This window comes from Hylobates moloch, unplaced genomic scaffold (genome assembly GCF_009828535.3).
Source record: "Hylobates moloch isolate HMO894 unplaced genomic scaffold, HMol_V3 SCAFFOLD_1, whole genome shotgun sequence".
NCBI lineage: Eukaryota > Metazoa > Chordata > Mammalia > Primates > Hylobatidae > Hylobates > Hylobates moloch.
Genome location: NW_026652276.1, coordinates 73,574,558 through 73,593,136, shown reverse-complemented (window position 1 = coordinate 73,593,136; position 18,579 = coordinate 73,574,558). Strand labels below are relative to the sequence as shown.

Here is an 18,579-nt window from a genome sequence, read left to right as displayed (position 1 = left end):
TGGCTAGCTGTAGTTTTGGCACACATCTTTGCTATTTTTGTAATGGTAAATTTGTTTAAGGAGAAAATTAACATTCATTAACCTTTTGCTATGTACCACATGTCAAATGTGTAGATTAACCTGCTCTAACTTAAATTAGGAATTATGATTCTCAAAACAACCTAGTGAGGTAGATTTTCTTGCTCCTTATACAGATGAGGAAATTAATCAAGGATAAATCACTCACCCGAATATATACAGATAGTGCAGAGTAGAGACCTACTACAAATCCAGAGCTGGCGACTCTCACATCCATTTTTTTTTCCCCAGCATGCTACATCCCAAGTGCTGTGCTTGGAACATTGGCACATTTTCCAAGTCAAATAGACACAGGGAAAGTGAAGCAGACAAATTATGCCTTACATGTATATTGAGGCTTAGCTAGATTGGCAACTGGGCTCCTAATAAGGCCCAATCATTTGCTGGGTCCATTCCCACAGTGTGGTCTCAATATACCAAATGTGCACATTGTGCCCTTTAGGTACGTCAGAAGGAAAACACAGCAATTATAAATAGACTCACAATTATACCCTGTGAGAAGAAAGCATCATGAGTTTACCAATGAACACATGATAATTATGCAAAGAGACAACATACTTTACCAGAGAGGAAAAATAGTGGTTTGTTCAGCATCATTCTCTTAGCAAATATAACCCTGTGAGAACAAGAACGACGAGCAGACTTTGGATTTCATCAACTAGATGCTGCCTACTCTGGTCCTGCAGCCCTTAAGTCTCTAAGTCCATCTTAAGGTTTCTGGTTGTCACCAGAAGAAACACAGAGAATATTGTCACCACCAATGACCAAGCAGGTGCCCAAGAAGGACAGCAATTATAGTTGAATCTTTTTTTTTTTTTTTAACTTAGCCATTTCCTGGACCACTAGAGCTGGAAGATATCTTAGAGATCATCTTTTAAATCCTTCATTTTGTAGGAAATGGAGACAGGGAGAAGAGGTATGACATGATGCCAGGGCATACAGGATGTGGTACGTAACTAGAAGAGCCAGTTTCAGGAGAAAGATCTCCTGACAGGAAAGTCAGAACTCTCCACAGCAGCTCATAGGCACAGTTTGGGTGGAATTGGTGAGTATATTCTTTACTCTGCTTTTATAAGAGGTAAAGAAACAATCAGCAAAGAAGCTGACATTTTGGATTTCTTTTAAAAAGCAAACATCCAGGACATAGGCTTGGATTCTTTCCAATCCAACCCTATTCCCTACACCTTCTACACTAACATCACTGCTCAGTCCCTACACCTTTCCAATCCAACCCTATTCCCTACACCTTCTACACTAACATCATTGCCCAGTGAAATGCATTTCCCCAGCTTCTCCCTACTAGAATGTCAGCTTTGTGCAAACAACACACAAACACACAATGATTTTCTTGTCCTCTACTCTATGCTCAACATTAGTTACAATGCCTGGAAAACTATAGGTGGTAAATATTTGTTGAATGATGAGTGGGGTTTTTTTTGTTGATGTTATCTTCCTCACAGACTGAAAACTCCACTGGGGAAAGCATCATAACTGATATGCATTCCCCAGTCCCCAGCACCATGTCTGGGGAAGACAATGCAGATCTGTTGAGGGAATAAAAGATGATTCACTTTATATTTGGATATTGTACCTAGTAGGAAATCAAGAAATATAAATTATTTCAAAGATTTTCAGCATAAAAGGTTATGGCACCATATAACTAGAAATTCAGTTAATCAAAGTTGGGTGTTTCCGATTCTCTACCTTTCTGAAATGGATGTGATTTCTTCATTTACCACAAGGGGGCAATGCGAAAACTACAGTGGTGGCTGGGGCCCTCCTTACACAACGGACTTGATTTTGTTTGTGGATTATCCAGGTTTTTCTGTACAACTCATGCTTGTGGGGTCATTTTTACAGTCAGGAGAGGTGATGTGAGAGAAGGAAATGGAGTAGGGAACTAAAATGTAAGCTTTTATCATTTACTAAGCTCTGACAATGTGATATGTTGGCAAATTCTATAGACTAGGATTTGGTAAACCTGGGCTCTCTAGTCCTGGCCCCATCACCTAACGGCAGTGTCACCTTGTACAAGTTGACAGTTCTAGGTTTCCTTCCTTGTGGACCTCAAAGGATTTATGTGTATATGTGTGTGTGAACTTCAGCTAAGAAAACATGATCACATTTTTTAAAACTGCTTCTTTTTTAAAATTAACTTTTTAAAATTTTTGTATATTTAGGGGATACAAGCACAGATTTCTTACATGCATATGGAAGTCTGGGCTTTTAGTGCACCCATCACCTGAATAGTGAACATTGTACCCAATAGGCAATTTTTCAACCTTCATCTCCCTCCCATCCTCCCACCTTTTGGAGTCTTTAGTGTCTGTTATTCCACCCTGTATGTCCATGTTTACCCATTGTTTAGCTCTCACTTATAAGTGAGAACATGTGGCATTTGATTTTCTGTTTCTGAATTTTTTCACTTAGGGTAATGTCCTCCAGTTCTGTCCATGTTGCTGCAAAAGACATGATTTCATCGTTTTTATGGCTGAGTAGTATTCCATGGTATATTATATTTCTTTATCCAATCCTCTGTTGATAAAAATTTAGATCAATTCTGTGTCTTTGCTATTGTGAATAGTGTGACAATAAACATATAAGTGCAGGTATCTTTTTGACATAATGACTTCTTTCCTTTTGTATATGCCCATATGATGGCTAATACTGAGTGACAACTTGATTGAAGAATACAAAGTATTGATCCCCTGGGTGAGTCTGTGAGGGTGTTGCCAAAAGAGATTAACACTTGAGTCAGCAGGCTGGGGAAGGCAGACCCACCCTTAATCTGGTGGGCACAATTTAATCAGCTCTCAGTGAATATAAAGCAAGAAGAAAAAAAATGTAAACGAGTGAGACTGGCCTAGCCTCCCACCCTACATCTTTCTCTCCTGCTGGATTCTTCCTGCCCTCAAACATCGAACTCCAAGTTCTTCAGTTTTGAGACTCAGACTGGCCTTCCCTGCCCCTCAAGCTTACAGACAGCCTATTGTGGGACCTTGTGATCATGTAAGCTAATACTCAATAAACTCCTATATATATATAAAATGATATATATCCTATTACTCCCATATATATGTGTGTATATATATATACACACAAAATAGGATATATATCCTATAAATGCCTATATATAAACTCCTATATATGTATATATATGTGTGTATGTGTGTGTGTGTATATATATATGGATATATATCCTATTAGTCTGTCCCTCTAGAGAACGCTGTCCCTAATACAGCCCAGTAGTGGGATTACTGGATCAAATGGTAGTTCCATTTTTAGTTCTTTGAGAAATCTCCATTCTGTTTTCCATAAAGGTTGTAATAATTTACATTCTCACCAGCAGTGTATAAGCATTCTTTTCTCTCCACATCTTTGCTAACATCTGTTGTTTTTATACTTTTTAAAGATAGCTGTTCTGACTGGTGTAAAATGGTATCTCTTTGTGGTTTTAATTTACATATCTATGATGATTAGTGATGTTGAGCATTTTTTCATGTTTGTTGGCTGCTTGTATGTCTTCTTTTGAAAAATATCTGCTCATGTCCTTCACCTACCTTTTAATGAAATTATTTGGTTGTTGCTTAAGTTGAGTTCTTTATATAGATTCTGAATATTAGCCCTTTGTTAGATGTAATGTTTGTAAATATTTTCTCCAATTGTGTTAGTTGTTTGTTTACTCTGTTGACTGCTTCTTTTGCTGGGCAAAAGCTTTTTAGTTTAATTTATTCCCATTTGTCTATTTTTGTTTTAGTTGTGTTTGCTTTTGAGGACTTTGAATTAAATTCTTTGCCTAGGCAAATGTCCAAAAGAGTTTTTCCTAGGTTTTCTTCTAGTATTTTTATAGTTTCAGGTCTATGTTTAGGTGTTCTATCTATCTTATGTTAATTTTGTAAGTGGTGAGAGGTATGGGTCTAATTTCTTTCTTCTGCATATGCTATCCAATTTTTCCAGCACCTTTTATTGAGTAGGGTGTCACTTCTCCAATGAATATTTTTGTTGACTTTTTCAAAGATAACTTGGTTTTAGGTATGTGGCTTTGTTTCTGGGTTCTCTATTCTGTTCCATTGATCTATGTGTCTATTTGTATACCTTGGTAGAAAAATTTAGTCAGCCAAATAATATGATACCTTTAGCTTTGTTCTTTTTGCTTAGGATTGCTTTGGCTATTAGGGCTCTTTTTTTTTAGTTCCATGTGAATTTTAAAATTGTTTTTTTCTAATTCTGTGAAAAATGACATTGGTAATTTGATAGGGATTGCATTGAATCAGTGGATTGCTTTGGGAAGTATGATCATTTTAATGTTATTAATTCTTCCAATCCATGAGCATGGGATGTTTTTCCATTTGTTTGTGGCATCTGTGATTTCTTTTATCAGTGTTTTGTGGTCCTCTTAGGGAGCTCTTTCACCTCTTTAATTAAATATATTCCTAAGTATTTTTTTGTAGCTATTGTAAATGGGATTAACTTCATGATTTGGCCCTCAACTAGATCAATATTGGTGTATAGACACCCTATTGATTTCTGTAAATTAATTTTGTATCCTGAAAGTTTACTGAATTCACTTACTAAATTTAAGAGTTTTTGGTGAAGTCCTTAGGGTATTCTATAAATAATATCATTTCATCAGTAAACATGGATAATTTGGCTTCCTCTTTTCTAATTTGCATGTTTTTTATTTTTTTTCTCTTGCCTGATTGCTCTGGCAAGGACTTCCAGTACTATGTTAAATAAGAGTGGTGAAAATTGGCATCGTTATCTTGTCCCAGGTCTTAGAATTCTTTCAACTTTTCCCCATTAAGTATGATGTTTGCTGTTGGTTTGTATGGCTTTTATTATGTTGAAGTATGTTCCTTCTATGCCTAGTTTATTGAGAATATTTATCAATAAGGGATGATGAATTTCATTGAATGTTTTTTCTGCATCTATCGAAATGATAATTTTTTCCCTTAATATTGTTTATGTGATATATCATGTTTATTGCTTTGCATATGTTGAACCATCCTTGCATGCCTGGTATAAATCCCACCTGATCATGGTGTGTTATCTTTTTGATGTGCTCTTGGATTCAGTTATTTTGTTAAGGACTTTTACACCTATGTTCATCAGAGATATTGGTCCGTAGTTTTCTGTTTTTGTGATGTCCTAGTCTGGTTTTGGTATCAGGTGATATTGGCCTTGTAGAATGAATTAGGGAGAATTCCCTCCTCTTTGATTTCTAAAATAGTTTCAGGAGGATTGGTATTAGCTCTCTGCCTGTTTGGTAGAATTCAGCTGTGAATCCTTCTGGTCCTGGGCTTTTATTTTTTTTTATTAGGAAATTTTTTATTACTGACTCAGTCTTGCTACTCATGATTAGTCTGTTCAGGTTTTCTATTTCTTCCTGATTTAATCTTGGTAGGTTGCATGTTTCCAGGAATTTATCTATTTCCTCTAAGTTTTCCAGTGTAGGTGTTCATAATAGTCTGTGATAATCTTTTATGTTTCCATGATATCTGTTATAATGTCTTCTTTTTCATTTTTGATTGTGTCTATTTGGATTTTCTCTCTTCTTGATTAGCTAGCAGCTTATCATTTTATCTTTTCAAAGAAACAATTTTTTGTTTCATTGCTCCTTTGTTTTTTTTGTTTCTATTTTGATTAGTTCTGCTCTGGTCTTTGTTATTTCTTTTCTTTTGCTAACTTTGGGTTTGGTTTCTTCTTTTTCTAGTTTCTTGAAGTGCAATGATAGATTGTTAATTTGTGATCTTTCTACTTTTTTTTATGTAGGCATTTAATGCTATCAACTTCCCTCTTAGCACTGCTTTTGCTGTATCCCACAGGTTTTGGTATGTTGTGTTTTCATTTTCATTCATTTCAAAAAATTTTCTAATTTCCATCTTAATTTCTTCATTGACCCAGTGATTATTCAAGAGCATGCTGTTTAATTTCCATGTATTTGTATAGTTTCCAAACTTCTTCTTGGTATTGATTTCTAGTTTTATTTCACTGTGGCCTGAGAAGATACTTGATATGGCTTCAGTTTTTAAAAAATTCATTAAGACTTGTTTTGTGGCCTAATATCTGATCTATATTGCAAAGCGTTCCATATCCTGATGAAAAGAATGTACCTTCTTTAGTTGTTGGGTAGAACGTTCTGTAAATGTCTGTTAAGTTTGGTATAAAGTCCAGTTTATCTCCAATGTTTGTTTGCTAATTTTCTGACATGATGATCTGTCTAGTGTGTGAGTGGGGTGTTAAATTCTCCCACTATTATTGTGTCACTCTATCTTTCTTTAGTTTTGCTTATATTTGTTTTGTGAATTTGGGTGCTCTGATGTTGAGTTCATATATATTTAGAATTGTTATAACGTTTTGTTGAATTTATCACATAATTATCTTGTCTTTTTTTTTTTTTTTACTATTTTTGATTTAAAGTCTGTTTTATCTGATGTAAGTATGGCTACTTTTCCTCAACTTTGCTTTCCATTTGCATGGAATATCTTTTTATATCCCATAACTCTCAGTCTATATGTGTCTTTACAGGTAAGGTGAGTTTCTTATGGTCAGCATTTAGTTGGATTATATTTTTTAATCCATTCTTCCAATATGTATTTAAAAGTGGACATTTAATCCATTTACATTTGTGAAAGGAAAATATGGGCCCCCAAAATCACTAAGCTAAAGAGAAAAGTCAAGTTGGGAACTGCTTAGGGCAAACCTGAGTCCCATTCTATTCAAAGTCACCGCTCTGCTCACTGAGATAAAGGGATACCTGATTGCTTCCTTTGGAGAGGCTAATCAGAAGCCCAAAAGAATGTAACCATTTGTCTCTTATCTGCCTATGACCTGGAAGACCCCTCCCCGCTTTGGCTTGTCCTGCCTTTCCAGACCAAACCAATGTTCACCTTACATATGTTGATTGATATCTCATGTCTCCCTAAAATGTATACAACCAAACTGTGCTCTGACTGCCTTGGGCACATGTTGTCAGGACCTCCAGAGGCTGTGTCATGGGTGCACATCCTCAACCTTGGCAAAATAAACTTTCTAAATTAACTGGGACCTGTCTCAGATTTTTGGGAGTCACATATTCAAGGTTAATATTGATATGTTAGGCTTTGCTCCTGTCATATTGCTGATTGTTTTCAAGTTGTTTTATAAATTATTTGTTTCCTGCTTTTTCTCTGTTTTTTTTTTTTTTGGCTTTGTAGTTTGATGAAATTCTGTTATGCCATTTTATTTTTTTCTCTTCTTCCTTGTGCGATTATTTTATATGAACTGTGAGTTTTATATTTCAATGTGTTGTTGTGATGGTGAGCAATGACCTTTTGTTTCCATGTTTAAGATCCCTTTGAGCATTTCCTGTAGGTCCAATCTAGTCGTGATAATTTTTCTAAATGTTTGCTTGTCTGGGAAGAACTTTATCTCTCCTTCACTTATGAAGCTTATTCTGGCAGGATACAAAATTCGTGGCTGACAGTTTTTTTTTTTTCCCTTTCAGCACTTTGAAAATGCCATCTCTTTCTCTTCTGGCCTGTAAGGTTTCTGCTGAAAAGTCTGCTACTAGTCTGATGGGGTTTCCTTCATAGATGAGTAGATGCTTTACTCTTGCTAATTGAAAAATTCTTTCTTTTACTTTGACTTTAGACATTCTGAACATAATATATAGTGGTGAATTCCTTTTTATAATGTGTTTGCCTGGGGAATCACTGGACTTCTGAACTGGTTGTCTAACAGTCTTGACAGACTTGGGAGGTTGTTATTGATGATTTTTGAAAATATGTTTTCTAAACCTTCTGATCTCTCTTCCCTTTCAGGATACTGATAATTCATAAGTTCAGTTGCTTTATTTAGTCCACGTTCAGTCACTGTACTTAGTCCAAGACATCTCAAAGGCTTTGTTCATTCTTTTTATTCTTTTTTCCTCATTTTTGTCTGACTGGATTATTTCAAAAGACATGTGTTCAAGTTCTGAAATTCTTATCTCTGCTTGGTCTAGTATATGATTTAAGCTTTAAAGTGTATTTTGTATTTCCTTCAATGAATTTTTTAGTTCCAGAATTTCTGCTTATTTTTTTAAAATGCTATTTATCCCCTTGGTAAATTTCTCATTCATATCCTGAATTGATTTCTGATTTCTTTGTATTGGTTTTCAGATTTCTTTTCCATTTTATTATCTTTAAAAATCAATATTTTCAATTATTTACCTGGCATTTCAAGAAATTCTTTTCGATTGGTATCTGTATTAAACTGTTCTCACACTGCTATTCCTGACACTGGGTAATTTATGAAGAAAAGAGGTTTAATTGACTCACAGTTCCACATTGCTGGTGAGATCTCAAAAAACTTACAATCATGATGGAAAGAAAAGAGGAAGCAAGCAGATCTTCATATGGCCAAAGCAGGAGGAAGAAAGAGTGAAGGGGGAAGTGCTACCTACTTTTATCAGATTTTGTGAGATCTCACTCACTATTATGAGAACAGCAAGGGGGAAATCTCCTCCCATGATATAGTCACCTTCCACCAGTTCCCTTCTTAAACATGTGGGGATTACAGTTTGACATGAGATTTGGGTGGGGACACAGAGCCGAACCATATCATTCCGCCCCTGACCCCTCCAAAAGCTCATGTCCTTCTTACATTTCAAAACACAATCATGCCTTCTCAACAGTCCCCCAAGTCTTAACTCATTTAAGCATTAACTCAAAAGTCTAAGTCCAAAGTCTCATATGAGACAAGGCAAGTATCTTACAACTATGAGCCTGTAAAATCAAAAATAAGTTAGTTACTTCCAAGATACAATGGGGGTACAAGGATTGGGTAAATCTTTCTGTTCTAAAAGGGAGAAATTGGCTAAAACAAAGGTGCTCCAGGCCCTATCAGGTCCAAAACCCAGCATGGCAGTCATTAAATCTTAAAGCTCCAAAATAATCTTTTTTGACTCTTGTCTCACATCCAGGCCACACTGATGCTGAGAATGAGTAATTTATGAAGAAAAAAGGTTTAATTGGTTCACAGTTCCACATGGCTGAGGAGGTCTCAGGAAACTTACAATCATGGCAGAAGGTGAAGGGGAAGCAAGGCATGTCTTCACATGGCCAAACCAGGAGGAAGAGAGAGCGAAGGGGGAAGACTACAAAGTTTTAAATAACCAGATCTCATGAGAACTCACTCACTATCACAAGAACAGCAAGGGGGAAATCCACCCACCCATGATCCAATTACCTCCCACCAGGTTCCTCCTTCAACATGTGGGGATTACAATTTGGCATGAGATTTGGGTGGGGACACAAAGCCAAACCATTATCGGTTGCTGGACACTTGTTGTGGTCCTTTGGTGGTGTCATATTTCCACGCTTTTTCATGTTTCCTATGTCCTTCCATTGATATCTGTGTATCTGATGTATCAGTTGCTTGTTCCAATTTTTGAATTTGCTTTTGTAGGGGAGATTTTTAAAAAATACTTTGGCTTTGATTTTGGGTTCATGCAGTAGTGTGATATTTGTATGATACTACTCTGAGTCTGTTCATGACTCAGTCTCAACAGTAGACCACAACAGGGTGGCAGGGATCCTCCCAGGGGCGATGATATTATCCAGTCTCCCCTCTCTCTCCTTGGAGCAGTGAAGAGGCAGTGCGTGTTTGTATATTCCTGGTATCTAGGCCCTCAAAATGATGCCTGACAGAGGCTGCTCCAGGATTGGATGCCAGTGTGATTCTGTGTGGGTTTCCCTTTTGGAGTAACATCTCCATGGAATCTTTAGGCAGCTCTTCATGTCAGGGACAAGGCCCTAGTGGGTCAAGGATTTATCCCATAGCCAAGATTGTAAAAGCCCATTTTGGAGCCCTGGATGTTTCTCTCTTACTGTTTGCCCATATCCAAAAGCCTCTTGTGGCTCTCAGGCAGTCCCCAACTGGGTAAGCTGCCTCAGATCCTCTCCTTTCTTATTTCTGGTGCTTCCCATCCCTTGTTTGATGAATCCTAATGTTCTAGCCCAGAAAATCTGTTCCAAATGTAAGTATCTACCTAATATTCTGATTCCTCTTCATGGAGAAGGCACATACTGCCTGCATCTAGTCAGCCATCTTTCAGTACTGTTTCCATGATCAAACTTTGATAACTAATCTTGCAATGACAAGATTTTACTAGAACCTGGCTCTACAGTTACACTGGCTGGATTTGAATCCAAACTCCACCACTTGCTAGCCTAAGCTCTCTGTGCCTTGGTTTGCTCCTTTGTAAAATAGAAATAACAAGAATACCTACCTTAGATGGTTGTTAGTAAACTTAAATGAACTATTGTACATAAAGTGCTTAGATATTGCCTAATACATGTTCATAGTTATTATGATGATTACAGCAATAAAGTCAGATAGAGAATATAAGAAATTCTAGGAAGTGAAAAATTGGAATAAGCTTAGTTTTCAACCATGCCTTATTTTACTTCTCTCTTTCTTTTTCTGCTTCCTATCCACATTCCTATTTCAATAGTGCAATCAGTGGAGAATCATACATCAAACACTAACACCTGCTATATAAGTCAAACTTTGTACCTCTGCTGTTCAGCAAGATCAAAATTTCCCTAAAAGCCTTTTGTATTATTCAGTGAATCCACTTTGCATTTTGATTAGGTTTGATATACATTACTAGAAAAATTGCCCACTTCTAACACAAAATTTTCAGTGATAGTACCATTTTTTTTTATAGGCACGATGACTCTCTGAGCGCCCTGCCAGCCCAAATGAGAGTTCTCAGCTTTGCCTTCTTACCCTCTATGTGATGGAGGCTTAGGAAATTTTTCATTCTTTAGAGATGAGAAAAATGAACTAACAGAAAAGAGCTAAATACATGAAAACAAAGAGCGGACTTATCAAAATAATAAAATAAAAGGTATGAGAAAAAGAAAGCTAGTCCAGCTGTGTACTTACCCCAAGAATCTGGCTGAATAAAAAGGCATACAAGGGTGTGACTGTCCCGTTCACAGCTGCACCCACAGACCCTGCCACCATGTAGGGCCATTCTGGAGCATTGAATTTCAGAATCCTCCTAACTGGGGCAGGTTCAACTTCTTCCTGCACAGGGATGTCCTTGTCCTTGAGCAGAGAGAGGGTTATATTAATCATCTAAATGTACTCAAGACATTTTGCATGTACTCAAGACATTCTGCAGCAGATCCTTTGGCATTCACAGATTTAAGAGTCATAGTTCGGTTAGTTATGAGTGGCCTCAAATGTCTACGGGATATGGCGGTTTGTTGAGGAATCGTTTTGAACAAAACTATTGCTGTGGCTTGAATAAAAACTGAACTGAGGGAATACGCATTTGAAGGTGACATTATAGTTCTCATTTCATGATTACATGTGTATTAACTCTCAGACAGTAATAAATGCGTTGGATCTTGGAGAAAAATAACTCCCATTAAAAAAAGAAAACTTTTGCTACGGTTGTATTTATACCTGTGAGGACTGGTGAAATTTTCAATTTTTTAAAATAAATGTCAAGGTTCTATAATGTAGTAACTGGCTAAAGCTCTAAGGCAGGCCAGTATATATGAAATAAGACAAAATAATTTTTAAAATATATTAAGTGGTGTCAACAGTTATCACTGAGATGTTTTCAGTAAGGTTTTCCTTAATTAGTACCCAGAGGTAAGTAGTACTGCATTTGGATTTCTAAATTGCACATTTTCTTCACACAGAGTGGACATTCATCAGCATTTCTCTTTAGTTGCCATTAAAGTCAGAGCTAGCAATTTTTTATCTTCTCAAAGGCAAATATTATACATGGACCTCCATTGTCTTTTTTGGCCATCATTTTTCCTTGCTATGGATACTACTCATGTTTGGTCTTAAGGGTAATTAATTCATTAATTTGTTAAATTTATTACCCACTTTGAGAAAGGATTTTAAGTAGCTTATATAGATTTGTATTGATTTTTAAAAGCTTTTCTATTAACATTTACTAAAAATATCTACAGCAAATCGACAATAAAGCTTAATTAGTGCTCTCTTTCATTAACACAGTAATTTATCTTTTAGGGAGCAGAACGGCAGGGATAGACAACAGCAAGGATCTTCAAAAATTTTCCCTTTGCTTACAAAGTCAAAGACCACATTCAATTTAAATGCAAGTCTGGTGTCATGTCCATTTCATTACAGTTGCAAGTCAAATAAAATGAGGGAAGGCAACTTGGACTGCTGATGAATTTGGTACTGCCTCCACTTCAAGTTCTCTCTTGGCCTGCTCTCACCATTTGTACTTTGTCATTACTGCTCACTCATGCAGCAGGTCCTTCTGTTCAATTATTTCACCTGTGACAGCTTACTAGCTGGAGCTCTTGGAAAAGCCCTACGTGGCCACCAGTAAAGTGTATCACCAAGTGCTGTAGCTCTCTGGACCTCAGTTATTTCATCCTTAAAACGAGAGACTTGGACTAAGTAATTCTGGGGAAACATTCTTTCTGAGTCTCCCATGTTTTTGCACATCTTGTGAACAGAGGCATTGATTGCCTTCATTCAGGTTATTTTTTCAAGGGTATTTGTACAGCAAACAGTTTTGGAGGACAAAGAAGGTGTCTTCATCCCAAGCGAAGTGCAAACCTTACTGCCCCCATCTGCCCATTATGAAAGAGTCAGGCTCCTCAAGCCCGGGTTTCCTCTTGTTTAAAACACTCACTTCATTTCCTGGTATCATCTGGCCCTCTTGGCATTGCCTTGTGGGAACTGGGGGTTGGGTTGGGGAGCCAGTGCAAATGCTGAACACTGGCTACTGCTATTGCTATGAGTAATAAAGTCCTTCGTCTCTGGTTCAGGGTGCTCGTGTGACAGAGCAAGACTGCATCTCCAATAAAAAAAAAAAAAAAAAAAAAAAGAATATGAACACTGTGATTCAGGATGCTCATGTATTCTGCCAGCATCATGAAATTGTGTGAGACTAACTGAATAGCTTGCAATAGAGCAAAATATTTCAACCCTTCTCTGTTCTAGAGAGTGGTTGGTATCCAGATCTGGATGCTCTCAGATTCATGTGGGTTGATGATTGAAAAACCAGATTCCTGTATCCTGTCACCAGAATTCCAATCTAGTAGGCCTAACTGTGAATCTCTGTTTTAAAAAATACTCATCAGGTAATTCTGGTAACCAAAGTTCAGTTTGTGAGAACTCCAAGGCTCTTCTTAGCACTAAATGGCTAGGATTGTATAATGTATGTTTTAGATGTGTCAGCTTTGCTGTATGTACCATCAAAGGGTAGGCTTCGGAACTTGTGAAGACTGTTAGCACTCATTAAATTCTGCCAGCTTCCTTGTGACATTAAATACCAGCATTTCCTGGAACCACTGCCCCACAGGATGGTCCACCCACAGCCTGACATGACAGAAATTTTCCCAACCTTCTGATACCTGAAGGTATCCTTAACTCTAAACAACAACACTTAGGACATTTCAAAGCAATACAAAGTAATTCTTGTCTAGTGGTTTTCATTCCAAGAGACACTAACAAGAAATACAAATTAATTAAAATAATTTTCTTTGGTTCCTCTATACTAAAAGTTTGAATATAAAGTTTGACCCCCCTCCCCAAAAAATGCAACTGTCCAGCTTGAATGATGCAAAAACTAGAAAATCTGTCCCTAAATATTGGACTTTTGATTGCGTTTTATTTGATATCTCTACTAAAAGAACAGGAGAGGAATAAAAGAAAACAATACAAAATATAATTAAAGTCATTCTGTAAAGAAATATTTTTCTCTCTGATTTTGCAAAATTAAATATAAAGAGAAGATTAGTAAATTAACGACAAATCTCACAGACAGGTAAAATTATAAAATTTATATGTGTTTCCTTGTTCCTGTATTGTGGCACTGGCAGGTTGCATAGCACTTTTAAAAAATCACATGTAAAGAAATGCCTGTTAGCAGCTCTGTAGTAGGGAGAGTAACAATAGCTGTTGTTCATCTTTGCATCCCCAGTGTAATACCTGGCACTTCACAGTGTACAATCAATGTTTATGGGATAAAAGAATGAATGAAACTTTTATGTCCATGCTGCATACATGCAACAAGAGATTTATTTAAAATTGCTTATCTACTATGATGCCTTCATAGTTCAGTGCTAGACACTGGGCTTTTCTTAGTTTCCTTTCTTACATCTTCTGTGTAGGCCAGAGGAAAAAATAACCTCCGACTTAAATCTTAGGTCTTGCTTTCTATACTTTGTTACACTAATTTCTGCCTTCCACTCAATAGAGGTTCCCTGCCCTAATAATAACTTTAAGATTTGATGATAAAAAGTGGTAACTATGACAAAGGAGCAGAGATTTTTCAAATGAACTAATACTGATAGCCATTTTTATGGGTCCCATCTCTGTCTTATCTTAACCAATGCCTAAATCCTATCTTATAAGTTATCTGTGATACAGTTATGGGTGTCTAATATTTGATCCTGACTTGATCTCATACATGTTCTGCCTTGTGTTTTAGTTTCACTGAAAGAGATACCTAAATATTAGAGACTAAAACCTTTAGCCTGTGGGTTTCCCTAATCATAAACTTAATATTGTCAACATTGTAACTAACATCTGACCCGATTTACAGGAGCTAAGAGTACTGCTTGGAGAGCAAGGATAAATGAGTATAGTCTCATCTCTGTCGCCAACTAACCATGAGACCTTGGGTGAAAGCACAGACACCTCAGGAAATGGTTCTAAGTTTTAGAGTCAATACTCCACAAGACCACAAGGTGGAGATAACTCCTTTGTGGGAATCGACCTTTTAGCACCATAAGAGAGTATTTCCCATCTACAGCAGGTAAGGTCAGGCCTTTTCAATCAACACGAGAAAAAGAAAGGATTTCACCAGTGCTTGGGCTTGTGGAATTTAGTTAAGTATTAAAATACTTTAAAATACCAAAACGGAGCAACGTTTTACCATATAATGTTACTTGAGATTAGAAATTTCATAAGTCAAATTTTATTAACCCCTTTCCATTATTTTCTTTTCAAAAATCATTAATTTTTTAAACCTAAAGGACTAATAAAATTATCGTACGAACCAGTGGTATTAATATGAGACCGTTTCCCCTTGGAGCTTTAGTATAATCACATTGGCTCTCCTATCATTTTTTTCTCTCTTCTTCCTATCTCCCTTAACTAGAGAGAACGTAAAGTCACATCTTTTAAAACGTATGCTGGCCTACATATAATTGAGTTTAATTGTTCTATTCTAAATGTATAATGCTGACTAGTAGAACATAATATGAAACATTTTAATCTCTGTAAAACTAGCCCGTATATTAGATTTAGATTTCCTTTTAGTTAAATGGTTCCCTCCTGAATTGTTCCTGCATCAAGAGAACTCTACGGGAATCTGATCTCCAGATGTCCAGGGAATCTGATGGTCCCCTACACCTATGCTAGGTCCTCTACCAGCTTGAACAACAACAATGAAAAAGTCCGATTTTCCTTCCCTCCCTCCCTTCTTTCCATCCTTTCTTACTTTTACTTTTATTGTCAAATATTTACCCAGAAACTAGAAAAAATTAAAATGCAAAACTTAAATATGATTGGTATTGTTATGGTTCAATAGAAATGTCAATGTAATATTTGGTTCTTTCTCCCCTGAAGCTCTATTAAACTCTTGTTCTTATATAATACATCTTATAGTTATTTGGGGCAGCACCATGGACTCAATGAAATAGCTATTTCTAGAACTAGAAGAGCAGTTGAGTCTTTAGTGGCAGGATGCAGTAATAAACTATGCTTGCTAAATGTGTTTTCTCTCACTGTGATTCATCCTGCTGCTCCTGAGAAAAAGTCTTCTATGGAATTTATTTAAAGCCTCTGTTAGAAATTGAGACCTCTGGCCGGGTGCGGTGGCTCACGCTTGTAATCCCAGCACTTTGGGAGGCCGAGGTGGGCGGATCACGAGGTCAGGAGATCGAGACCACGGTGAAACCCCATCTCTACCAAAAAAATACCAAAAAAAAAAAAATTAGCCGGGCGTGGTGGCGGGCCCCTGTAGTCCCAGCTACTCGGAGAGGCTGAGGCAGGAGAATGGCGTGAACCCGGGAGGCGGAGCCTGCAGTGAGCCGAGATTGTGCCACTGCACTCCAGCCTGGGCGACAGAGCGAGACTCTGTCTCAAAAAAAAAAAAAAAAAAGAAATTGAGACCTCTGTTTATTCAGTATTAATACATTAAAAACAAAAGAGAACCCAATCGTTCCCTTGTCATTTTCATAAGTTCAGAAAGAGTACTCTACTTTATTCTAAATTTGTCCATTATGAACCAATGTTTGTAATTACTGCCTAGTGGATTCACATGTTGGAATTTTATTTAAGACAATTTGAAATTATATCATGCATAATGGATGTGCTTGTAATTTAAAAATTCTCTGACTTATTTGCTTTGATAAATCTTGCAGTTGGGTTTTATTTTATTTTAGAAATTCATTTTTTCATTCTAATTTTTAAAATCTCCTGATGCCTTACTAAGTGCAAGGCGCTGGGTTAGGTGACCAAGTTGATTCAAACACAAATAAGATGTATCACTAACTTCAAGAGGCTTATAATTTAGAAAGGGGATAAGTCAACATGACTTTGATTAAGGCTCAATAAGAAAATTGCCATGAAAATTTTCTAACGAAGGGTGGTAGGGGAATGAACATAAGAGTATCAGGGCTGACACGTAACGTGCAGTAATGAGGAAAGGCTTGGAGGAGAATGGGTGGTCTATTTATGTGAAAATTAGACAAAGTCTACAACAGCAGGACACCTGCATCCTTAGGAAGAAATTGTATATTGCTATACACGTTGTTTGCTCTCCTAGCTCTTTAATTTTATGCTACTTTGAATTATGTTAAAATTGATAGTATTATTATAAATGTATTTAAAGCCATTATAAAATTGTATGAAATCAACAAATGTCTGTGAAACCTAATTGGCCTCCATTAATTCAAATATTTTGATAACTTGTAATAAGGGCTAGCCTATTCAAATACTTTTGTTGATCAAGGTATTTTTGCCAGAATTATTATAATTTAAGAAAGAAATTTTAAAATTTGAGAAAAAACATTTTAGGTATTCTTAACTTTTATAAAAGGATTTCTACATATGAGCAAATAATCTGCTAAATATCTATAAGTCACACATTCTGTTCGTTAGAATAGTTTGTCTAAGACTCTTAATTAACCCTTAGAAGTTCAGTTTACATTACCTTGTATTCTTAAAAGTAATCAATTAACTAATCTGCATTAAAATATTGTGTAAAATTTAGAGTTTTCATTAGGTCTGAATGTTCTGTCTTTTAGTCTGACTTGAAACACTGCTAGATATATACCTAGAAAACTCATATTCTCAGGCTTAAAGGGTACCCAACGTTCCCTAGGCGAGACTTCTTCGATTCCCCCCCATAAGCAGTTGGTGCCTGACCTTTCTATCTTCTTCATAAGTAGGCTTATGATCTACAACAGCTAATGGAGGTTCGTGCACCAGGTAAGAAAGCTGAGACTTGGAGCGTTGCCGGATGGAAGCCCTGTAAATAAACAGAAAGATGAAACAGTGTAGACTGTGGCCAGATTGGAGCAGGATCAACTGGTGTCCAAGTTTACATCTCATATGTCAAATAAATAGAAATGTTTGGTAGGTCACATGGTAACCAGGAAAGGGAGCTTGCAGGTTAGGTTTGACAGAGCTATTGTTAGGGCAGAGCTAATCAGGTTGATTGCTCTGGGCCCTAAGCTCTTGCAAGCGTTGGACCCAGATTCAGAGTGCAGTCAGGGAGGAAGAAAGAGAAAGGGAGCAAAGTTGTCCTACCAGTTCATCAAAAAACCACCTAAGGCTCAAATACTTTCCAAACCCACATGGTTCTGCTAACTGTTGCCTTGGCAACAGTCTATTTCCTTTACCTTCCTTCTGGCTTAGATTGTGGTCTTGATCTCTCTCTGTCATACCTGATGTGTCCACTTTAGCATGGTTACAAATGATATGAGGAAATAGGGCCTCTGATGAGATTTTCTCCAGGCTATTATGCTACCCCTAGACATGCATGAATGAGTATCTTGTTGAAATATAATTTAGCTCAACGTGTTCATTCATTTATTCATTAATTCAACAGAAGCTTATTGGGCATCTACAACATACAAACCAATGCCAGGTGATGTTGGGGACACAAAGACTAGCCAATGACAGATTTCTCCTTCAAAAAGTTTAAATCTTATAGAAGAGGCCTGTACCACACCCTAATGTAAAGAAGAATGTGGTAAGTGCTATTAGGCAGGTTTGAATAAAGAGTATGGAAAGTCAAAGGAAAAAGAAACGTATGGCAGGTGTTACCAAGGCAAGATTCATGGATGAGATGGCTAAGGTAGGATTTGGGGATTTGTAGACTATAGAAAAGAGCATTTCTGACTGAGAGAACAGTATAAACAGAAGCATGGAGACAGGGGAGGACAGGGTTGCTTGCTGAATATACTGAGTACATGATAAGCATGGGAAGTGATTTGTTCAGACTCCACCCTCCTC

At 36.9% G+C, this 18,579-nt stretch overlaps 1 protein-coding gene across 1 annotated transcript in view; it reads right to left on the bottom strand.

Moving 5' to 3' along the window:
* ABCB11 (ATP binding cassette subfamily B member 11) overlaps positions 1-18,579 on the bottom strand; it is a 96,619-nt gene that overhangs the window by 24,108 nt on the left and 53,932 nt on the right. The window contains exons 17-18 of the mRNA XM_032753388.2: positions 17,488-17,590; positions 10,993-11,157 (exon numbers count right to left, since the gene is read on the bottom strand). Coding sequence (XP_032609279.1) covers positions 10,993-11,157; positions 17,488-17,590 — 268 coding nt within the window. The remainder of the gene's footprint in view (positions 1-10,992; positions 11,158-17,487; positions 17,591-18,579) is intronic.